The 25694-nt window shown below is 36.8% G+C and overlaps 1 protein-coding gene across 3 annotated transcripts in view; it reads left to right on the top strand.

Annotated features, from left to right (window-relative positions):
• Window positions 1-25694, top strand: part of CHN1 (chimerin 1) — a 192661-nt gene that overhangs the window by 119099 nt on the left and 47868 nt on the right. For all 3 annotated transcript variants that reach the window (XM_024122322.2, XM_055088681.1, XM_024122324.3), the window contains one exon: window positions 18179-18256. In XM_024122322.2, the coding sequence (XP_023978090.1) occupies window positions 18179-18256 (78 nt within the window). The remainder of the gene's footprint in view (window positions 1-18178; window positions 18257-25694) is intronic.

The raw sequence follows: 25694 nt of genomic DNA, 5'->3' as shown, positions 1-25694 counted from the left end.
CAGTTATTCTGCTATTGATTCCTTCTAGAGAATTTTTTTTTTTTTTTTTTTTTTTTTTTTTGCGCTACGCGGGCCTCTCTGCCGTGGCCTCTCCCACTGCAGAGCACACGCTCTGGACGCTCAGGCCCAGCGGCCATGGACCACAGGCCCAGCCGCCCCGCGGCACGTGGGATCCTCCCACACCCGGGCACGAACCTGCGTCCCCTGCACCGGCAGGCGGACCCCGAATCACTGCACCACCAGGGAAGCCCTAGAGAATTTTTAATTTCATTTATTGTGTTGTTCATCATTGTTTGTTCGCTCTTTAGTTCTCCTAGGTCCTTGTTAATTGTTTCTTGTATTTTCTCCATTCTATTTCCAAGATTTTGGATCATCTTTACTATCATTACTCTGAATTCTTTTCCAGGTAGACTGCCTATTTCCTCTTCATTTGTTTGGTCTGGTGGGTTTTTACCTTGCTCCTTCATCTGCCACATATTTCTCTGTCTTCTCATTTTGTTTAACTTACTGTGTTTGGGGTCTCTTTTTCGCAGGTTTGTAATTCCCATTGTTTTTGGTGTCTGCCCCCAGTGGATGAGGTTGGTTCAGTGGCTAGTGTAGGCTTCCTGGTGGAGGGGACTGGTGCCTGTGTTCTGGTGGGTGGGACTTGATCTTATCTTTCTGGTGGGCAGGGCCGTGTCCAGTGGTGTGTTTTGGGGTGTCTGTGAACTTAGTCTGATTTTAGGCAGCCTCTCTGCTAATAGGTGGGGTTGTGTTCCTCTCTTGCTAGTTATTTGGCATGGCACGTTCAGCACTGGAGCTTGTTGGCCGTTGGGTGGAGCTGGGTCTTAGTGTTGAGACGGAGATCTCTGGAAGAGCTCTCACCAACTGATATTACGTGGGGCTAGGAGGTCTCTGGTAGTTCAGTGTCCTGAACTAGGCTCTTCCACCTTGGAGGCTCAGGCCTGACACTAGGCTGGAGCGCCAAGACCCTGTCAGCCACACGGCCAGGTCCGTGGGGATTTTCTTGCCTTTTGGGAAGTCTGAGGTCTTCTGCCAGCATTCAGTAGGTGTTCTGCAGGAGTTGTTCCACATGTAGATGTATTTTTGATGTATTTATGGGGAGGAAGGTGATCTCAATGTCTTAGCCCTCTGCCATCTTGAAGGTCCCCCTGCAGTAGGAAACTCCACTGAAGACGCCAACCCCCACAAGAACTAGAGGTACAGAGGCATTTTTTCACAGGGTTTACAACTTGTTTTTTTTTCTCTTTTCCTTTGTGCTTTGTCTAGTTTCACTTGTTCACAGGGTACCTCATGCAGAGGCCTCGCACCCAGCAGTTCAGATTAGAGTTCCTAGTGAGAAATGGCTGTACTGTCACCTCAGCTCGATGGGCCAAGCCCTGTGCAGAAACGCTGCCCCGACGCTGCAGCTCAAGATGGCGGTGGAAGGCCTGGGTTGTTTGTTTTTTTTCTGCATGAGCTGTTTGTGTATTTCGGATTTAATCCCTTGTTGGTGCATCGTTTCCAAATATTTTATTCCATTCTGTGGGTTTTCTTTTCATTTTGTTTATGGTTTCCTTTGCTGTGCAAAAGCTTTTAAGTTTAAATATGCACATTTAAGTATAGGCTTGACTCTGCTGCTGACTAGGATTTTAAGTCTTTGAGCTGGTCATATAATTTTTTTTGGCCTCAGGAAATTGAAGGTCTCCTCTTGCTCCTCAGTATAGCTCCTCTAAAAGTTGTAAAACTAAGAATAATAACAGTAGTAACTAACATTTATTGAGCCTCTTTATGTGAGAAAGTCGGCTAAGTACTTTACCGGATTATCTCCTTTAATCTTTGTAACAATCCTTTTGAGAGTAGGTATTATAATAACATGGGTATCTTTGGGGATGATAGGTTTATGGTGAGTTATCAAGGGATTCTCTGGGTGTGTTTTAATAGTGCATCCTTTATTTTAAAATATGAAATCATGGAGGACAACCAGACCCTTCCACAAGATGCCCTTTGGTGTCATCATGGAGACTGAACACTGGACTCTGTTAGTATTTAGACTAAGTGGATCACTGTATTTTGAGTAATTGGGTAACTCAAAAGAGAGAAGTTAAAACACCCTGGAATCTGTCCAAAGGAAGTTGAAGCATAGTTCAGATGGGCCCTTCACCTATTGAAGCATGCCACTCTAGAACTGCAACTCTTATGTTCAGTGTTTAAAATAAACCCTTATCAAATATTAAAAGAAGAAGATTCCAGATTACAGAATAAGAAAACCTATGTTCAAATTTTAAATATAAAAAACTAAAACAAACGATCTTTCCCTATAATGTAGCTTAGTTCTGTAATGGTTGCTTGTATCAAATGCTACCCTCCCTTCTTTAAGTACCACAGAAGTGTACAAATCCAAATAGTCTTGTTCCTTTCATAGGGACAACAACACAAATAAATAAGAAGGGATTTATACTTATGCAATGGTGTAAATTATACATAAATGTGCAAAGCTGCCAATAATTCAGCATGTATATTTTATTTCTTTTATTTTTTTTTTAATCTGTAGGCTTCTTTATAAAAATTTGTTTATTTATTTTTGGCTGCATTGGGTCTTCCTTGCTGCACACAGGCTTTCTTTAGTTGCGGCAAGTAAGGGCTACTCTTTGTCGCAGTGCACGGGCTTCTTATTGCAATGGCCTCTCTTGTTGCGGAGCACAGGCTCTAGGCACGTGGACTTTGGTAGTTGTGGCATGCGGGCTCAGCAGTTGTGGCGCATGGGCTTAGTTGCTCTGCGGCATGTGGGATCTTCCCAGACCAGGGCTCGAACCCGTGTCCCCTGCACTGGCAGGCAGATTCTTAACCACTGCACCACCAGACAGCCCCACAGCATGTGTATTTTATTTTATTTATTTTTTTATGTGGGTGAATAATTATTTTATTTTATTTAACATCTTTATTGGAGTATAATTGCTTTACAATGGTGTGTTAGTTTTTGCTGTATCACAAAGTGAATCAGCTATACATATACATACATCCCCATATCCCCTCCTTCTTGCATCTCCCTCCCACTCTCCCTATCCCACCCCTCTAGGTGGTCACAAAGCACGGAGCTGATCTCCCTGTGCTATGCAGCTGCTTCCCACTAGCTATCTATTTTACATTTGGTAGTGTATATATGTCCATGCCACTCTCTCACTTCGTCCCACCTTACCCTTCCCCCCACCATGCCCTCATGTCCCCATGCCTAGGGGCAGGACAGGAATAAAGACGCAGACGTAGAGAATGGACTTGAGCACGTGTATTTAAAATCGCAGTATACTTAATAGAATGAGATCTGGATTAATTTCTTTAAAGTTTTTACAACGGAACCATATTAAATGATTAACATAATTTATCTGAGTATTAATGATATATAATGGTAACTAAGATTTATAATATAATAAAGCATGTATATGCTTATATGTATATAATATAAAGCATATTTATAATAATATAAATTTATTATATTTAAGATGTCAACACACTTATACATTTTCACTAGTTGACTTAAATTTAGGTTGACATCTTCAGGTTTTCATCATTTCAGTCTTCAGAGTGCTTATTAGCATTTTATTGTCAAAGTTGAAGCTTACTTAGCTCTTTGAAACTGACAAAAGACCTCTGAGTTGACAGTCATCTCCTAAATAAACAAGATTTTGAAGGCAGTTGAAGTGCCTTTCAAATCAGTACTCCAGAGACTATATGTAAAACTTACTGAAGAGAGTTTATTATGATATAGAGGCAAAAATAAAAATAAACAAAAAACCTTCTCAGCTTTTTAACACAATTCGAGTTTACCATTTTTCATCATATCTCTCAGAAGCAGGAAAACCAATAACAATGAATAAAGGTTTGCTTCAGAACTATAAAAAAATCAAAGATATTATTACTAATGTTAGTACTTTTGAGAAATAAAATAATGAAGAAAATTTTTTTAAATAACTTTAATGTAAAATAAACTTTTGGTAAAGTTCTAAAATGTGCAGTCATAGTGGCATGGATGCGTATACACTACCAAACGTAAAATAGATAGCTAGTGGGAAGCAGCCGCATAGCACAGAGAGATCAGCTCGGTGCTTTGTGACCACGTAGAGGGGTGGGATAGGGAGGGTGGGAGGGAGGGAGATGCAAGAGGGAAGAGATATGGGGACATATGTATGTGTATAACTGATTCACTTTGTTATAAAGCAGAAACTAACACACCATTGTAAAGCAATTATACTCCAATAAAGATGTTTAAAAAAATAATAAATAAAATAAAATATGCAGTCATGAATAGTTGTTTTATTAAAGGGCCAAGTCAGATCAGTGCACTCACCAATGAAACTTTATATGCAATAGAGATAATTTTGATTCAGTAGAATCAACACAGGGCCTAGACATCTATTACTATAATTGTCTTTCTGTGTGTATGTGTGAGATCCTGTTGTAAAGGTTACAACTAATGGATTAGATCCATGATTCTCAAACTTTTTGGACTTAGGATCCCTTTACACTTTAAAAATTGTTGAAGATCTCAAAAGAACTTTTATTTATGTGGGTTATATCTGTGATATTTACTATCTTGGAAATTAAAACAGATTTTTTAAAAATACCTATTAATTCATTTTAAAAACAATAAACCCATTACATGTTAACATAATAGCATTATTATTAAGATAACCATATTTTATGAAACATATGTAGAAGGGTGGCATTTATACATTTCTGTAAATCTCTTTAATGTATGTCTTAATATTAAGAAAACTATTAAGAAAAACTATTAAGAAAAATATTAAGAAAAATCCAGAAAACTGGATTCTTGTAAATGCTTGTGCATTCAGTCTCTGGTAGTATCTTATTTTGGTTGAAGTGTATGAAGAAAATCTGACCTCATACAAATACACATTTGGCAAAGAGGATCTTAAGAGACTTTCAGATAATTTGGATATTTCTCTTTGCTATCACACCAAAACTGGGTAAGTGGTAGTTTCTTAAATACTACTTGCAATGTAGAATCTGAAATGTTATAAATAAGCATTTCTTATTCTGTTATACTAAAATCCATTGGTCTGTCTTGAACTCTGAATGGATCTTTCAACTATGCATTATTCTGTAACATCATGCATTGGTCATTTGGAAAATATTGGTTCAGTGAGTTATTTAGGTCTTTCAAACATTGAAACATTTCTCTAAATGATGAAAAAAATCACATTTGTTAGTATCATCATTAATTTCATCAGAAAATTCATCTAAGTAGTGGGAAGCTGTCACATTCAGGGTGGCAGATACAGAATTTCCAAAATTCTTATTTTCACTTGAAAGTTTGGATTTTATCACTCACTGTCAGTTATTTTCCTTGAGGTGACAGGCTCAGTTTGTTCATTTTTGAGAAAATGCCCAGTCTCAATAACCAGAATTTATGTTAGTTGTTCTTCCAAGAAAAAAAAAAGGTATTCCATGGAAAAAGCTGCCAGCTCAGTTTTCACCTCAAACAATACTTCTCCTAAAGAAAACCATCCCCACAAGGATCCCAGATGTCTTTTACATCATTTGGTATGACACTAACTCTTCCTCTTTTGGAGAGTTTTTCAAATATGGAGGTGCACATCTCTAAATGTAATACAGATTAGAAACAACAGAGGAAACAGAGTTAGGAAAAAACTGTCTAAATATGTGACCCACAGTAGCTAATTTAATATTCCATTGTTCATTAAAAGCAGTACCACTGTATAAAATAATACATTAAATTCTATACTTAGTATCTGAAAGACCAGGTTCTTTTGAAACTGAAAACAACAGAGAAACACTGTTCAACTGATGACGTGATTTAATATTTCTGACACTGAAAAATGCAACCAGAGCATCCACTTTAAAAAATCTACAGCTGATCCTGCAGGAGGAGATATTTTAGGCAAGTTATTTTTTTAACATCATACTTCTTATTTTAATGTCTTCCTTATTAATTCATGCATTTGAAAATAGTTTCATCTTGAAATTTTCCAGCAAGTTATGGTTTGAGTTTATGGGAAGAAAAGTAATCAAACTTTAGGCTTACAAATGGTAGATATAACCAAATTCCCTTTTCCTTCTAACATTTTCTTTTTCTTTTTCTTTTCTTTTTCTTTTTTTGCGGTACGTGGGCCTCTCACTGTTGTGGCCTCTCCTGCTGCAGAGCACAGGCTCCGGACGCGCAGGCTCAGCGGCCATGTCCCACGGGCCCAGCCGCTCCGCGGCATGTGGGATCTTCCCAGACGGGGGCATGAACCCATGTCCCCTGCATCAGCAGGCGGACTCTCAACCACTGTGCCACCAGGGAAGCCCCCTTCTAACATTTTCTTGAAACTCATCAATACAGAGAGTTTTTATTCATCCATAAATTTTCATGACACTTTGCACTATTCCTCCCATAATAGTTGTTTTTGTCCTGCATATTAATTTAAACCACGATTCAACAATCTTTAGAATTGGAAACGCAATTCATGAGTCCCAAGCATCCTTTGTATTTCAGGTGGCACCTGTTCTCTTCACACAGCAAATGCTTTCAATTCAGTTTCATCCTTTAGTCAGCTATGTTGCTATGATGCCTACGTTGTCCCACATTTTCTCTTTAACATGTTTTCAGTTCATATTTGCATACATTTTGGCCATCAAATGAGGAAACAATATTTAAGATGCACTGCTTCCTTGCACCTCTGGCCAGCCGTTACTTTTTTTAAAACCATTAAGACATTTTTTAAAGTGGCCATTTTCTCTGTATTGATATTAAATCTATTCTGACCATATCATAAGAGCAGGAAGCTGGAGCCATTCAGACAGGCATTTGTCTATGAGTCTAAAGAATTCAGCAAGGTTTGCAAATGTGCCATGACTTTGTGAGCTCGTTGCTTCAACATTTAGCACCTACTTTGTTCCAAGCATTGTGTTAGGTGATAAGACTGATGCTAATGATGTGAGCAGTGTCAACATCACTACCACCACCTGGTCTTTGAGAGCTTTGTGAGCTCTCTTTATGCTGGGTACTAAAGATACGGGTTTACATATATTCCATTCATTATCTCATCCCTATGAGGTAGTTTCTATCATCATTCCAGTTTTACAGATGAAGAAACTGAGACTTCTCCTCAGATCCTGTAACTAGTAAGTGAAGCTGAGATTCTTCTACAGAGGAGACAAGCTCTTAACCACTTAACTATAGATAACACTGAACTTTAGTTTAAATTTTTTTTAATTGTTTTAAGTCTTTATGGAAAGGGTGATTAGGCAGTTTGAGGAGGAGAGTTTATAAACAACAGCTTTCTCTTTTTTTAATTTATTTTTTTATTGAAGCATAGTTGATTTACAATGTTGTGTTAGTTTCAGGTGTACAGCATAGTGATTCAGTTATACATATACATATATACCTTTTCAGATTCTTTAAAAATTTTTATTGAAGCATAGTTGATTTACAATGTTGTGTTAGTTTCAGGTGTACAGCATAGTGATTCAGTTATACATATACATATATACCTTTTCAGATTCTTTTCTCTTATATGTTATTATAAAATATTGAGTATAGTTCCTTGAGATCCTTGTGTTATATAGTAGGTCCTTGTTGGATATCTATTTTATATATAGTAGTGTGCGTATGTTCATCCCAACCTTCTAATTTATCCCTCCCCCACCACTCTCCCCTTTGGGAACCATAAGTTTGTTTTCTATGTCTGTGAGTCTGTTTCTGTTTCATAGATAAGTTCATTTGTGTCATATTTTAGATTTCACGTATAAATGATATCATATGGTATTTGTCTTTCTCTTTCTGACTTCACTTAATATGATGATCTCCAGTTCCATCCATGTTGCAACAAATGGCATTATTTCATTCTTTTTTTATGGCTGAGTAATATTCCATTGTATATATATATACCACATCTTCTTGATCCATTCATCTGTCGATGGACATTTAGGTTGCTTCCATGTTTTGGCTATTGTAAATAGAACAGCAGCTCTCTGTGTGCATTATTTCTGATTAAAAAGACTGTATGAGGTGTTCAGCAAAATTCCCTGTGGTTTGGGCATTTGAAGGCTTAGGAAGGAGAGCAAGAGAGAGCTGGGATGGAGAGTGTAGAAGTTTAGAGTTAGAGTCTCAGAAGGACCATGAGAGTAGGAAATAGCTTGGAAAGAGGGCATAGACATAAATTTCATGAATTAATTCCACCCTTGTAAGAAAATGTGATTGTTAGGATCAGAAATACATCACCCATCCACCACTTAATTATTATTAATTCAATAATATATATCTATTTGTTTAATAACTGGTCGTGTTGAAAATAGCATAGTGCCCTATTCTCTGGTGTTCACCAGTTTCACTAATGCCTGGAACATAGTAGATACTCAATAAAATATTTATTGAATGAAAATTATTTGAGAGTCTGTAATGTACACGTATGCGTTGACCATTTCTGTACTTTCTTTTAATGAATTTGTGGGCTATATGAAGTATTTACACTTTTTCATACCACATGTCCAGAACCTCAAATTCTTTTAAAGAAAAAATGCATCTTAATTATGTAGTTACTCACTGCATTGGCCATTCTGGAATCTCTGTTATAAATACAAGCCTTAGTTGATTGTTTACCCATGAGATTGGAATGGCTTTCCACCTTGTAAATTATGTTGGTCTGGTGAATTTTAATGGAAAGTTTAATTACCTGTTTCTAATGACAGCTTAATTAGTTGCTCAAGAGACCCCTCTCTCAATTCATGTTTGGAGGATAGTTTTATTGATTTGTTTTTAATTTTAAAAAATAAATAAAAGGAAAAGTCAATGCAAAAACAAAATCAGGCATGCTGCTCAGTAACTTTCCTTGAAGCCCTGGTAGGCATTTGATGAAGGAGTTGCATGTATCTAAGGAAGAGCATCATATCATTTTACCCACTACCCTCAAAATAATTAAAAAGGCTTTTAAAATGCCAGAAATTAATCACCAAGGCTGACCTCACTTCTCTGGATGTTGTAAACCATTTGTCAGACTTAGCACTGAATTGGGGAAGGTCATTTTCAGCTGTGAATATTTCTGCTTGCTGATGGTCCTGGGTGTTTGCAGCCCAGGGCCTTATTAAAGTAAGAGTCAGTTTCCTCACACTTCGAGTAATCTTAACTCCAGGTCCCAGGAAAGCAGGTGGAGTGGACAGAGGGGTAGGTGTGAAATCTTGAGGCCGGGGTTCCCACCATTGCTCCTTTGCTTAATGATTTCTGCCCCTGATCAAGTACCTTAACACCTTTGCACTGTCATTCTGAAAAACAGGAATGTGAGGATACAGTGAAATAGAGTATGTGACAAAGCAGTTTGTAGAATCTAAAACTGACTAAATAAGTGCTCCTGATTTGGAGGCAGTGAAAGAGTTGGACCTGGGTGTTTGGGGTTTTTTTAAACAAAACAAGCAGAAGAATACAGTAATTAAAGCTATTGTAAAGTAAGACTGGAACAGGATTATGAAGCCATTTACCTCACAGATTACTTCTTGCTGTGCACCATGATGACAGAATCAGGCCTGCTGCTGGAAGGGATTTTCTAAGACTCCCCCAGTCACCCAAACCTGCTTTCCTGAAACTAGATGATAATTTCCTGCTACTAGGCAGGACATGCTAAACCTAAAGATTAACTGTGACCCATCTTCCCAGAGCATCGATTTTACTCAGTAGTCATTGATCGAAAACATTTTTATTTTAAACATTTTATATGGGCACATTTAGGGGGGCTTGAAGAGCCACCCCTGGATCCCTGCACACGTGTCCCTGTTCACCGTTGGTTGCTACTGGGGACATTTTGGTAGAAAAGGTAGTAAAGCACTAGCTGAAGCTGGCCAGATAGCTTTAAATAACTTTTGACCTTATCAACCGAAGATCTTCAGTTGCTCCTTAAATTATCTCCCATTAACCTATCCTTTGTGGAGGAGGAAAATGGCAAAGTAGATCCCTCTCAGTACATTAAAATGTCACTGAAAGATAGATGTTAAATCATCCTTTAATCTTTCCTTCTTCCTTCTCACAGGAAGTTGATTGCAGTCTGACTTTCTGTGTCTTATTTTCTAATGTGCTAATCATTTGTGGGCCTGGTCTAGATGCTTCAAATCACTCATAAGATATCAAGGTTCAAATGAAACACAGCATATATATGTATATATATATATATATATACACACACACATATATATGGAAGAACCTAATTATATATAGATTTCATATATATCATATATATGTATGATATATATATATGAAAGAATCTAATTATCTCTTCTATGAAAAAGAACATTCAAGTTAGGGGAATTTCAATTTCATTAGGAACCTTTGAACTAACAGGAATTTCATAAGATGAAATACTATGGACACGATGTTTTAGAAAATTTAGAAAAATGCCGAGATGCAAGCTATTTTTACTTTTTCAACATCATTATCTTAATGTAAAACATGCCATGTGGTAGTGTCATTACAAAGAAACGACAATATTTGGCAGTGAGGTGAACAATTAACACATCTATGAATAATTCTCATGCTTATACTACTTCTCAGGGAAATTATTTATGAAAGTTAAATCTGTTACCTTCAGGCCACTATTGCCATTTTCAAACATTAAAAATAGGCTCTCAAAAGTATGTTTGAACTTCACAAGTACACTTTATACCGTGAGCCCACGTTGCCATTTTCAAATATTAAAAATAGGCTTTCAAAAGTATGGTTGAACTTCACAAATACACTTTATACCATGACCCCACGTTTACTTTTATTGAGCCTTAAAATGAATATTAAAATAAATTACATTTGGAATATTCTAATCAAATTACACATATAGGAAATAGCTTTTATTACTTAAGTTTTAAGAAATTCGGTAACAGGTCCTTTTTAAAATAACCACATCACGTAGACTTCATCTTATCCTAATCAGTTGAAGTCAGTGATAGAATGAGAAAACTGAAAATACAGTGCCTGGCTTTTATTCTGATTAACTGGCTTGCTTTTGTTAAATTGGTGATTGTAAAATGTTCACTGAACTGCAATAACTTGAAATAACCTCTAATGGCAGTTTTAAATCTGAAAATACTCCTAATGTCAATCTGAGTCTGCTTTTTCATATGTATATGTGTATACATATACATACATATGTATATTACAATGCAAAGCTCTCTGAAAAAGTGAAAACATATATGATCCCAGAGTTTTGCACTGGATTTAAAGTCTCTAATCGTTGATATAGTGTTAGAGCTTCTCTAATTTCATCTCCTCTATTGTTACAGAACAATAAAAGTGTTTCTTTAAGTCGTGCAAGTAATAGGTATCAAAATTTTGGGTAAAACAAAAAACAAAAGGTAATGACATATTTCCCTAATTAGCCCTCAACTTCACTTAGGGGGGAAAATTGAGAAAAAGTTCCTGTGGGGGCCAGTTTCAGCTTTTCATTCGGAAGAACTGAGAAAGAATGTTATGATCATCATCATACAACCATCACTGCGAATGGCCAAATACTGGAGTGTGTTGGACTAGAATACTTTACTCTTATTATGTAATTTTATATATAATTACCTGTATATATTAACTTGTTATATGATTCAGGGCAGGAAAACATCTGCCATTTATTTTATTTTATCTTCCCAAAGCACCTATTATATAAATTGTTATCAGTACACCAGGGCTACAATCTAGTATCCATTAAGAACTTGTAAATGAAAAAATAAGACTGTGTCCTATGAGTTAACTTTAAGATCACCACCTGAGATATTTGGACAGAGATATGCAAAATCATCATAAAGAGACACCTGGAAAAAGGAGACTCAAAGAGCTCAGAGCTGCTTATGCCCATCTAAGCACTGACTGAAAATGAAGGTGCCTCTCACTAAATGGGCACTGAGCATTCTAGTCCTGTGGCAGGGCCATCCTAATTGTAGAGGACTCAAAGGATGTCTTAATTCTATGCATTAAATATTCAGTTCATCTAACACACTCCAGTTGTCTGATTCCATTCTCATCTGCTTCCTAATTATTTTTTGTTTCCAGTGTAGATATGCTGCCCCAAAAGGAGTATGTTGGTCACCCACTTTATGATAATTATATCTCATATCATAGTATAAACTAGACAGCCATCATTCTGCTTTTACTTATCAGTTTCATGAGCTTGGTATTATAATGTCATTCTCTCCCCTTGAGAAATGGACATGATCTTCTTGCTGACAAATTAAGTTTCTGAGCCTGCAAAACTGAGTACCACACAAAAGCCTGTAGTAAATTAGCCAGAGCTACCTTGAAGGGACTCACTCATAGCCAAGCTGGCCTTTCCTACTTAGACACACTCACATCTTCACATCCCTATGTGCTAAATGAGTGTGAACCTTCCTTTTTCGTTTTGAATTTCTGTTAAAAATATAAAAAAGACCATGGAGTTCATTTAGTCCAGCTAGGACTTACAAAAAGTTCAGTGACTTCATTGGTATCTGTCAGAACCAGGCTTGGTAACCAGGCTGTATGCCACTCTGCCCCCTCCTCTCTGGGCCTGGTGTGCAAAACACTTCCTCAAACTGTCGCTTGGAGAAGTTGATCCTTTCTTTTGTTTCTTGAAAGGGTAAGGAATGCGGGGCTGTGCTTTTTTGTTTGCATTGTGTTTTCAAATGTTTTCTGTTTATAATTATTGCATGTAAGTCAGGGAACATGTTAGACTGTACAGAGTTTGGCAGTGTGAGTGTTGATATAGAGTAATTTAAATTTATTATACACTGAAATGAATGCATTGATGTGCCTTATTGTTATCTGTTTAGAGAGACATTACGTTAATGCTAGGGCAGCTATGTAATGAAGACTGAGTTAGGAATTATGATGCGACTGATGCCAGGAGCATAAAAATTTAGAGCCCTGGCCGGATTTAAGAGTTTCCTATGCAACATAAAAAGTTATTTATCCCAATGTTAACTTAAGGAATTTATAGAGTTCTGTATAAAAATCTCTAATGTTTGACTTAAAATGCATTTGAAAATTTTGAGGAGGTGATGAATCTGGAAGATGCTATAAATTAAATATAAGCAGTACTGAATTGGCTAGTGATCTGAGAGGTATTAGAATATAAATGATCCAGAAACTTATTCAAATGATAGCCTTTCAAAATTGCATGCTAACTATAGGTAATATGAGGGGCAGGAGAGTCTAGAGGAAAGACACAGAATTTGAGTCACGTAGACCTGGGTTCAACTCCTGTTCTCACCACGTATTAGTTAGGTGACCTTAATCTCTCTGAGCTTCTGTTCTTTATAAAGTGACACCTGCCCTATTGTTTTAACAACTAAACTACATCATACATGTATAGCATTTACTAGTATAGTGCCATGTAGTTGTCAGTTAATAAATGTAAGCTGACATATTGTTGTTAAGTACCTTGAATATATTCTACTTTTGGCTCTAATGGTGAGAAACTAGGTTACAGATGATAATTCAGGGGACAAGTGTATGTGGTTTGCCAATAGGATGTGATTTTAGATTTTGTCTGGCCCTGGTGCCCATGATCCTGTTGTGCTACACACGGTGAAAATGAGAGGCTAACTCAGCACAAATCCAGTATTATTACTAGACAGACAACAGGGTAGTAGGGTCAGTGGTAGAAATTTCTTTATTCGAAAAACAGCAAATGCATTCCTTTCCAAGGTCCCCTATTTCCCCCTTCTTTTCCTTATTCCGCACACGACACCCCTCCCCCCCCCATTATTTTCCCAGTCCTCTTCTCTGTACTACAGATGGTATGGACAAAGGTAGAAACAGAGAGCGTTGTGGAATCTGCTCCTTCCCCATCTCTTTTTCCAGGCAAGTTAAGCCTCATCCAGGCAAATAATACAGAAGTGATACCTATATGAAGGATGGCAAGGTCCAAGACAGGCCAAAGATTCCCAGTCAGAATAAAAAGCTAAATACTGCTGGTGTTTCTAGCTAGAATGACCTCGTGGGACATGTACCCTGCCAGTTCAGACCCCCACCCAGTGAAGCTGTTTTCTTCTCTTTTATAGAACCACAATATGAGGGGGCTCTATCTCTAACACCTCGGGTTTATCTCCTACTCTCATTACAAGGTAGCAGAAAGAGCTGCCAGGCTTTGGGGACAAAAGACAGGGATTCAGACCACAGAATTTCCACTTCCTGACTGGGACCTTGAGCAATTCATTCTGTGAATGTTTCTTCGTCTATAAAATGTCCATTATACAACACATCTCAGGATATATGACCAAGAAATAGAACAACAATATGAAGTATCGCACATTGTTCCTGGTTTCCTATGCTGATAATGTTCTTTCCTTTTCACCCCATCCCAACCCTGCTCCCTCAGCTAACATTAGGTGTCATTCTATGCCTTTTTAAAGATAGGATCAGAACTAGAATTGGGGGAATTTGGTAGAGACCATAATATAAAGGGAAGGGCAGGCATTTCTAGGCAAGTTTGTATGTATAAACCAAAAGCAGATTAGTCTACTAGCTCCTTGGACAGGAGCCTATGTCTTATACTACACAGCGTGCCCTGCAGCTAGTGTTTGGTACAGCGCCCTGTAATAGTATCATTTATTGAATGCTCACTGTCTGTAGTCTTTTCCTCTTTTACATATCATCCCCTCTAAACTGCCCAGTAGTAACCTATAAGTGTTATTGTCCGTAGTATGTAAATGAGGTAATAACCAAGGCAACAAACAAATCTCCCAAGGTCAGGATTCAGATTTCAGTGTCTGTGATTTCAAATCTCATTTTTTATTATAACACACTGCCCCCCAATAAAAATAGCTGCCTTCATTTGGTTTTATTTTTATTTATTGAACCTTTATTTGTACAAGCTACTGTGTTAGATTCAGGCTTTATACTAAGATGTGTAAGACCCAGTTCTATATAAACAGCTACACAGGCAACTGTGATATGAGGTAGAAGGTGATACATCTCATAATCAATGAACAAGTGAAGGACTCCAATGTTCACAGGTGGATGAGGTCACGTCTAATTGCCGCAAATGGTCAAAGGCATCATGAAGGAGGGCGTGTCTGAATGGAGCCTGAGGGCTGCATTTCTTACTGCAGGTTCTGTGTGGTAAACTTGAGATCTAGATATTTTAGTGCCTGTTACTTTTTCTTACCATCCATTGTTACTCATTGCTTACTGTGTCTTACTATCTATTGCTACTCTTCAATACGAAAGGAGAAGATAACTAGAGAAACCACCTTGAATAGAATCAGACTACCCTCAGACTGCATGGTTTCCTCTCATTTTCTCATTTGAGTGGATATAACATAGTGTTTAAGAGCCTAACTCCTATCCACCACCTAACGTAACAGCTGTACAATTTTGGGAAGTTAACTTCTGTAGGCCTCAGTTCTTCCAGCTATAAAATGAGGATCGTATATGCCTCACAGACATTTTTCTGTGGAATTTATGGGATTCTGTATGTAAAGTGCTTAGCTGGGTGCTTAGAGCATAAGTGCCTAATAATCAATGAATGATAGGCATAATTAATGGATGCTGTATCTGTCTAAGTAGATAGATAGATATGGCCAGAAAAAATATAAGGAAGTGTGGTATACATTTGTCTGGAATGTCAGAACATTGATACTGGTTCTGAATTCGAGAGTTAGCAGTTCTGACTTGAGAGCTCCTCAAAATTAATGCAGAAATGCAGCTGCAGTTATGGAAGGCGTAATAGTGACCAAACCCCCAGCCACCTGAGGGGAGCTAAGAAGTTTTTCATCCTAAACCATTGTTTCCTGTCTCCTTAGTGCCCTAGATAGTTGCCCAAGTTGTAATTATTCCAGTATTTCTTGCTTAGGTAGAAAAATTACTCAGGAAAGACAGTATGACTCTGCAGAGTCTGCAGTAGACCTGGCCTCTCAGTGACAAAATGTTCACTTTTACTCAGCAATGAATTTTCTGGATAAATCTACCATGAATATATTTATGCTTTGGTTGAATTTTAGTTACTACAGCTGAAGGACTGGGGTGATCTATAATAAAGGACCTTGATCAGAAATAGGAAAAAAAAGTTAGTTGGGTTACATGGGTGATTGTTTTCTTTAACTTAGTAACTTTAACATTCAGTGTTAAATGTTGTGGAGAAAAAAATTACTGTTAAATTTGCCTTCAGAATCTGTTTTTTTTCTGGGCCCACTGAGAATCAGGTAAACTTCACTTTAGGTTATATGTGACTAAAGAGTTGGCTGGCCTTTATATTTTTAGTCATCATGTGACAAACTAAGTCTAAGCTGAAGAGTAATTTAGGTTAGGCAAGGGAAGTTCTTCCATAGTATTTCTTTTTGGGAAAAAAAATTTTTTTTGTCTCATACTAATCACTTTAGGATATAAATTTGTGGAAATGAAACGTCTGTAGATGTAAATATTAACTTTTGCCTTCTATTTTCTTAGAAATGTTTTTAAAAGAATAAACCGTTTTAAAAGTTGAAACTATGTACTCAAAATATTTGGGGGTGTTTAGAAAATCAGTCATTCTGTATCATCAATATCTAGCATGGTTTAAGGACCACTTCATGCCCTGATTAAATTAGAATCTGCATTGGGCCCATAACCCCTGTAGATTATGAAATCTGAGATAAAATCTTTGCAATTATCTAAGCAAATAGACTGAATTCATTTCAATATACAGTTTTAGATTCTTTAAATACAGTGTAACCTTAGAATCATAATGGGTTAAACTTAATTACTATAGCATGAGGAAACAGATGGGAGGTGTTTAAGGAACCAATATGAGAAAACTTAAGCTTATATAGCACCTTAGTAAAAAAGTATTATTTAGGTATTGCTCTTAAATGGAGCTGGATTTGAGTCTCTTGCCCAGCACCTGCCTTTCTACATCAGCAAACAAACACCTAAGGTCCAACAAGCACAGTTACGCTATATCTGGAACCTGTGAACATGAGGAATTATTCCCAACTTGCTTGCACTGTGACCTGGCCTGAAGCTCTTTGAATGAAGAATGTTGAGACTAAGAATGAAAATAGTGGTTGGACCTATTTAAGCATAGATCCACAACAAAACTACTCACGGTAGGAAGTCAGAACTGTCCACCCCAGGGTGTTGGCAGCAGCATGTGCATGCTTCTTGCTCTCCATGAAAATAGAATGATAACTAGTTAAACTTTTCTTTTTCATCAAAATACTTATCAGCTTTTGCTCATCTCTAATAAAATGGGGTTTTAGTTAACTAACCTCAGTCCATATGCACAAAGGTGGATTATAGATCAACCTTTCATAATTTACCTGGCAGTGGTGCATTCTTTTTAAAACCTACTGTTGTGTGTGTTAATTTTCCTTACTTTTAATAGGTTAAAAAAAATCCATTTTGTAATGATGCATGACTCATTCAGTGCTCATTGTCTTCCCACTAATTTTTTTTTTTTTTTTTTGCCTTGAGCCAGCAAGAAAATCTTAACATGAGAGGAGGAACAGTGAGTTGAGGAATACAGTACTTAAATACTGTTGCTTGATTTTCATTGGTTATCTCCTTTCTTAACGGTGACCAGTCTAATCCAGCCTTCCTTGTCAAATCCCTCCCCTCCCCCATCCTCTGCCAGGGGCTTCACAGGGTGTCAGTTGCTAGAAACTGACTGCAGGCAGTATGTAGGCATCTTTCATTCAGAATGGACATTAATATATTGACTAGAAAAGAAAGCTTTTAGAAATGTGTCATTTGTCAAAATTGCATGGCTTTTTAAAAAGGATAGAGAAATGCTGAATGTTTTGTATGTCAGCATCGACTCTATTTCTGTTCAGACTCTTAAGTTTTCAGAAGCTTAAATATAGAGCCCTTTAAAAAAAAAAGGAAGAAGAATTTTTCTGGTTAGTCGACCTCTTTTTAAGAAGTGCTTCATCATCCTCCTCCACCTCTCCGTGATGTTTCTCTGCAGCTCTCTGTAGGGTAGGGTTCTGTGCTGGCTGGCAGAATGCTCATTTGTTAGCTGAATAGAGTTCATCGACAGACATAGATCAATATAGGTTTTCTTTATTTCCTGTGAATTCCAAAATGCCATCCAAAGAGTCTTGGTCGGGTAGGAAAACTAATAGAGCTACAGTTCACAAATCAAAACAAGAGGGCCGTCAGCAAGATTTATTGATAGCAGCCTTGGGAATGAAACTGGGTTCTCAAAAGTCGTCTGTGACAATCTGGCAACCTCTGAAACTCTTTGCTTATTCGCAGTTGACATCACTTGTTAGAAGAGCAACTCTGAAAGAAAATGAGCAAATTCCAAAATATGAAAAGGTTCACAATTTCAAGGTAAGAATATTTATTTTTAACCTTTTGTTATAAGAAAGGAAATGCACATTACTTGAAATATACAATATTAAAGTGTGTCTTTTTAAAACTAGAACGACTGGACTAAAATGTTCTTGCTATTCAGGGAATGAAGATGTTTTAAGCAAGATTTTTTTTAAGGAATAGCTTAATAAAGGTGATAGAATCCAACCCCATTTTCTCTGATGCTGATTTAGTATTCTGTTTCATCAGTGTATACTGAGTGGTAAAAGTCTTGACTGATATTTAAAAGATCTCATCTAATAATGATTTCGGCGTTATATTTATTTGTGATGCAAATACGTCTAACTACCTTCTTCGGATATTTTGTGAGAGGATTAGATCTTACCGCCTTCCGTTTCTGGTAAAAAGCTTTGGCTATAAGAGGCATGTGCTGTTGCATCTGGATTGAGCAGATGGTGTGCATTTCCCGTAGTTTCTGTCTTTTCTCCTCTGCTAATGAATTGACCATGATGAAAGGAGGATGGCTACCATGGGACCGTTATGCTGCTGACACTAGCAGCTTCTCTTCACTTTTTGAGTATTTTCTTTCACTCTGTGTGTGTGTGTAGTTTTTAATTATTGTTACTGTGTTTTACCAACTATACTTTAATCATTTTTCATCAAGATGTGTGTGTGTGTTGATTCAAGCTTTGTGTAGATCTTGCCTGTATTTATAGCATTATATAAGACCTTGAAGTTCAGTCCTCTGCAACCTAATTCAGAGAACATACAATGTGAGGTTGTGCGCAAGGAGACCCAGTTACACTTCATGTGTAGATGCACTAGCATTTCTATAGTAACTTCCCAATAGTTATACAACTTTATGATGAAGTTCCTGAGACGTGAATATTGTTAGTGTAGACAAAATGGCATTAGTTTTGATGTTAGCGAGTATCTGTTTTCAAAAGATGATAAAGCTGGAAACCCTGATCTTCCTTTTATTTATTAATTTATTCAACATTTATTCAGCAGATAGAATGCACCAGGCTCTGTAGTAAGACATTTCATTCCAAATTTGCAATTTATCCTGATTTTTAACACTAGCATTAATTTTACTCAAATGCTAAATACCCAGCCCCCAATATGCTCTGCTTTTTCCATAGTGAAAAAGATTTTTATGAACTTCAGATTATTTGGGGATAAAGGATACATTCCAAAATGTATGGGCTGTGTAAAGATTGCTAATATTTCAAGGTAAACCAAATAGAGTTTTCTTTTCCCTCTCTAAACATATTATTAAAGACCTGATCTTTCAACCAGTATCTTTGATGTAAAATGAAATTGAGACCATTCAGTGTGTGCATCCAGTCTCAACCACCTCTTCCATTTATGAACCTAAACAGTCCATGCAGGTACTCTAGTCCTCAGTGTCTTCTTGCATGATATACAACCTGGTCTTACAGGATTTTTATCAGGAAAATGACCCCAAATACATCCTTTTGCAAATATCAAGTTATGTGCATGTTCCATCTCAAAAATAGCCATTTAGGTTCCTACGCAGGAAACTATGCAAACTTTTTAGAAATGGCTGAGATTTTAAAATATATCCCCCTGGTATGTTAAGCAGGAACAGATTGACCTGTTAGGGATGCCATTTTAGTGCTAAGTCAAGTTCATTGTACATGCTTTCTGTCAATATTGATAAAAAGCAAAGGGTAGAACTGTTCAAGGATTTGCATAAACAAACACATTCTCTAATTTTTTTTGGTTGTGTCTTCCAGTAATTTCTCAATTTTAATTTAACACATGGCTTTCATGAGCAAATTTTGTATAACCAGAAAGTACTGACTGTGGGACCAATTGTGACTCATAGTTTGGTACCCACGCTGTTTTAAAGATACTTGTTTTTTTTTTTTAAAGAGGCATGTTAAACAGTAGAAGCCTGCTTCCTTCTCTGGAGCTAAAAAAACGAGCTTGGGCTCACTGTTTAAAAAAAAGTAAAATATTTATGCTTAGGAAGAGCTCATGTTGGACAGTGAATTGCATTATGTATTTTTTTAGAGTTGCTAATAAGGTCAAAAGTCTTTGACTCTCAAAAGGATTTGACTCTTTCCATTGAAATTACTCTTTGTTTCTTAAAAAATGTTTCTGTGGGGTGGCATTATAAAAAAAGAGAAGGAGGGGTTATACTTGACTTCCGGGCACATCCCTAAAAGAATTCAGACTCTGTGGCAGGAGCAGTGCTCTCCCACACAAATGCTCACTTAGAAGGTCACTGCCTGTGATATGTAAGTATGTCCAGTTCAGAGATTTATTGTAGGAAAAATCTGGAGCATTTACAAAATGATAATTGTTCACGTGGCCTTGCCATTGACTATTTTCTCTGTTGGTGAAAGTGTACTCTGCCTAACCACCAACCCACTCACCAAACTCATTTCAGTGTGGTTTTCTTTTTTGCCTCTTGAACTGCCTTGTTATGTAACGTTGCTCTGTGGTGTCGAACAGCTGTCAAGTCTCATTTCAGAAGGTGAAACCATGAGTGTCATATACCTTTGGTGAAAGCATTCACCAAGGTGAAATCCCCCCAAAAAAAAAAAATCAACTGGGCCTAACTCCAGACTCCAGGCAGGTGTTTGTTTTTTGTTGTTTTTGTTTGTTTTTAATAGAAGGAGAAAAAAAACCCAGGAAGTCTTCCCATTTTGCTGTGTTATATAACACAGTCTTTTTTTTTTTTTCCCCTATTGTTACTTACAAGGATTTGATAAAGCATCTATCACAAGAAAGATAGTTGTTTCTCTCAGGGAGGTCATCATTTAAAAAATAAATGTACCACATCCTTTAAAAATGATTACCCTGTAAGTTGTCAATGTAACTTAGAGTGAAAGTAATTTTAACTCTCCTGGATCAACCTCTCATTTTAAGAACTGCCCCATCCTAACACAACAGAGAGAGAGAGTGAGCACACAAGTGCTAATTTCTTAAACCAACTTAAAAACTAAACCAACTTAAAAACTAAGCAAAACAAGACAACCTCTGCCATTAAAAGTCAGACACAGGCACCCCACCAACAGTGACTGCATCCTACATCTGAGGCTCTCCAGATAGGATGATAACTAAGACCCAGCCCTTGCCCTGAGGAACTTGCTTGCTATTTGTATGACCTTGGGCAGACTGCTTCATCTCTCTGAACCTCTGGTTCTGCATCAGAAAAATTGAATTCCTGGTATGTGTAGGTACTTGGTACCCACTGTTCTTGTTATTACAAATTACCCCTAAGTGGGTATTTTTTCTGAATCCATGTCAAGACTGTTTCTTGCCCAGTAGCAGAGAGCATGTTGAGAACCCTGGCATGACTGTGGTGCTAAAGAAAGCTCTTGCTTCTTTCTTAGCTCCCAGGCACAGTTAGATGTTATGTAAGAGCAGTGCATTTTCACACACCACAGAATACAGTGAAATCCTCTGTATTTTTTTTACTCCCTTCAAATTATTCAGTGTTCCATTTGGTATGTTTAATTCAAACAGCTCTATAAAACAAAATCAAGATTACATATAATATAATAATAACAGAAACCTGGCTACGTAGGCAAATTAAATAATTAAAAGACATGAATTATAGACACTTTATTTTTTTAATTTTTATTTTATATTGGAGTACAGTTGATTAACAACAATGTTGTATTAGTTTCAGGTGTACAGCAAAGTGATTCAGTTATATTGCATACATATATTTTACATGTATCTATTCTTTTTCAAATTCTTTTCCCATTTAGGTTATTACAGAGTATTGAGCAGAGTTCCCTGTGCTATACAGTCGGTCCTTGTTGGTTATCTGTTTTAAATACAGCAGTGTACATGTCAGTCCCAAACTGCCAATCTATCCCTCCCCAACACCCCACACCTGTAAACATAAGTTCGTTCTCTAAGTCTGTGAGTCTGTTTCTGTCTTGTAAATAAGTTCATTTGTATCATTTTTTTAGATTCCACATATATCATATTTGTCTTTTTCTGTCTGACTTACTTCACTTAGTATGATAATCTCCAGGTCCATCCATGCTGCTGCTGCAAATGGCATTATTTCATTCTTTTTAATGGCTGAGTAATATTCCATTGTATATATGTACCACATCTTCTTTATCCATTCATCTGTTGATGGACATTTAGGTTGCTTCCATGTCTTGGCTATTGTAAACAGTGCTGCAATGAGCATTGGAGTGCATGTATCCTTTTGAACCATGTTTTTCTCCAGATATATGCCCAGGAGTGGGATTGTAGGATTATATGGTAGTTCTATTTTTAGTTTTTTAAGGAACCTCCATACTGGTCTCCATAGTGGCTATACCAATGTAAATTCCCACCAACAGTGTAGGAGGGTTCCCTTTTCTCCACACCCTATCCAGCATTTATTGTTGGTAGACTTTTTGATGATGGCCATTCTGAATGGTGTGAGGTGATATCTCATTGTAGTTTTGATTTGCATTTCTCTAATTAGTGATGTTGCGCATCTCTTCATGTGTCTCTTGGCCATCTTTATGTCTTCACTGGAGAAATGTCTATTTAGGTCTTCTGCCCATTTTTTTTGATTGGGTTGTTTGTTCTTTTGATATTGAGCCGCATGAGCTGTTTTTAAATTTTGGAGATTAATCCCTTGTCGGTCACATCATTTGAAAATATTTTCTTCCATTCTGTAGGTTGTCTTTTTGTTTTGTTTATGGTTTCCTTTACTGTGCAAAAGCTTTTGAGTTTAATTAGGTCCCATTTGTTTATTTTTGTTTTTATTTCCATTACTCTATGAGACAGATCAAAAAAGATATTGCTGCGATTTATGTCAGAGACTGTTCTGCCTGTATTTTCCTCTAAGCATTTTATAGTATCTGGTCTTAAATTTACGTCTTTAATCCATTTTGAGTTTATTTTTGTGTATGTGTATGGTGTTGAAGAATGTTCTAATTTCATTTTCTTACATGTAGCTGTCTAGTTTTCCCAGCACTATTTATTGAAGAGACTGTCTTTTCTCCATTGTATAATCTTGCCTCCTTTGTTGAAGATTAATTAACCATAGGTGCATGGGTTTATGTCTGGGCTTTCTGTCCTGTTCCATTGAGCTATATTTCTGTTTTTGTGCCAGTACCATACTCTTTTGATGACTGTAGTTTTGTCGTATAGTCTGAAGTCAGGGAGCCTGATCCCTCCAGCTGTTTTTCTTTCTCAAGATTGCTTTGGCTTTTCGGGGTCTTTTGTGTTTCCATACAAATTTAAAAGTTTTTTGGTCTAGTTCTGTGAAAAATGCCATTGGTAATTTGATAGGGATTGCATTGAATCTATAGATTGCCTTGGGTAATATACTTACTTTGATAATGTTGATTCTTCCAATCCAAGAACATGATATATCTTTCCATCTGTTTGTGTCATCTTCAATTTCTTCCATCAGCGTCTTACAGTTTTCGGAGTTACAGATATTTTGCCTCCCTAGGTAGATTTATTCCTTGATATTCTTTTTGATGCAATGGTAAATGGGATTGTTTATTTCTCTTTCTGATCTTTCATTGTTAGTGTATAGAAATGCAACAGATTTCTGTGTATTTATTTTGTATCCTGCAACTTTAGTAAATTCATTGATGAGCCTAAGTAGCTTTCTGGTAGCATCTTTAGGATTTTCTATGTATAGTATCATGTTGTCTGCAAACAGTGACAGTTTTACTTCTTTTCCAATTTGGATTCTCTTTCCTTTTCTTCTCTGATTGCTGTGGCTAGGACTTCCAAAACTATGTTGAATAAAAGTGGCAAGAGTGAACATCCTTGTTTTGTTCCTGATCTTAGAGGAAATGCTTTCAGTTTTTCACCATTGAGAATGATGTTAGCTGTAGGTTTGTCATATATGGCCTTTATTATGTTGAGGTATGTTCCCTCTCTGCCCATTTTCTGGAGAGTTTTTATCACAAATGTGTGTTGAATTTTGTCAAAAGCTATTTCTGCATCTATTGAGGTGATCATATGGTTTTTATTCTGCAGTTTGTTGATGTGGTGTATCACACTGATTGATTTGCAGATATTGAAAATCCTTGCATCCCTGGGATAAATCCCACTTGATCATGGTGTATGATCCTTCTAATGTGTTGTTGGATTCAGTTTGCTAGTATTTTGTTGAGGATTTTTATGTCTATCTTCATCAGTTAGTGGCCTGTAATTTTCTTTTTTTGTGTGGTATCTTTGTCTGGTTTTGGTATCAGGGTGATGGTGGCCTCATATCATAGAATGAGTTTGTGAGTATTCCTCCTCCTCAATTTTTTGGGAAGAGTTTGAGAAGGATAGGTGTTAACTGTTCCTAAATGTTTGATAGAATTCACCTGTGAAGCTATCTGGTCCTGAACTTTTGTTTGTTGGGAGTTTTTTAATCACGGTTTCAATTTCATTACTTGCAATTAGTCTGTTCATATTTTCTCTTTCTTCCTGGTTCAGTCTTGGTAGATTGTACCTTTCTAAGAATTGGTTCATTTCTTCCAGGTTGTCCATTTTATTGGCATATAGTTGCTTGTAGTAGTCTCTTATGATCCTTTGTATTTCTGTGGTGTCTGTTGTAACTCCTCCTTTTGCATTTCTACTTTTATTGATTTCATCCCTCTCCCTTTTTTTCTTGATGAGTCTGACTAAAGGTTTATCAATTTTGTTTATCTTTTCAAAGAACCAAAAGAGTTTCATTGATCTTTTCTGTTGTTTTGTTATTTTCTATTTCATTTATTTATTATTTCCTTTCTTCTACTAACTTTAGGTTCTGTTTGTTCTTTCTCTGGTTGCTTTAGGTGTAAGGTTAGATTGTTTGAGATTTTTCTTGTTTCCTGAGGTGCGATTGTATTGCTATAAACTTCCCTCTTAGAACTACTTTTGCTGCGTCCCATAGGTTTTGTATTGTCGTGCTTTCGTTTTCATGTGTCTCTAGGTATTTTTTGATTTCCTCTTTGATTTCTTCAGTGATCCATTGGTTGTTTAGTAGCACATTGTTTAGCCTGCACATGTTTGTGTTTTTTACAATTTTTTTCTTGTAGTTGATTTCTAATCTCATAGTGTTGAGATCAGAAAAGATTCTTTATATGATTTCAATTTTCTTAAATTTACCGAGGCTCACTTTGTGGCCCAGTATGTAATCAGTCCTGGAGAATGTTCCATGTGCACTTGAGAAGAATATGTATTCTGCTGCTTTTGGATAGAATGCATTATAAATATCAATTAAGTCCATCTGGTCTAATGTGTCATTTAAGGCCTGTGTTTCCTTATTGATTTTCTGTCTGGATGATCTGTCCATTGATGAAAGTGGGGTGTTTAAGTCCCCCACTGTTACTGTGTTACTGTTGATTTCTCCTTTTATGGTTGTTAGTATTTACCTTATATATTGAGGTGCTCCTATGTTGGTGCATATATATTTACAATTGTTATATCTTCTTGGATTGGTCCCTTGATCTTCATGTAGCGTCCTTCTTTGTCT

The sequence above is a fragment of the Physeter macrocephalus genome, chromosome 2 (genome assembly GCF_002837175.3).
Source record: "Physeter macrocephalus isolate SW-GA chromosome 2, ASM283717v5, whole genome shotgun sequence".
NCBI classification, from domain to species: domain Eukaryota; kingdom Metazoa; phylum Chordata; class Mammalia; order Artiodactyla; family Physeteridae; genus Physeter; species Physeter macrocephalus.
The sequence above is the reverse complement of the archived record's forward strand: the minus strand, read 5'-3'. Positions and strand labels throughout refer to the sequence as shown.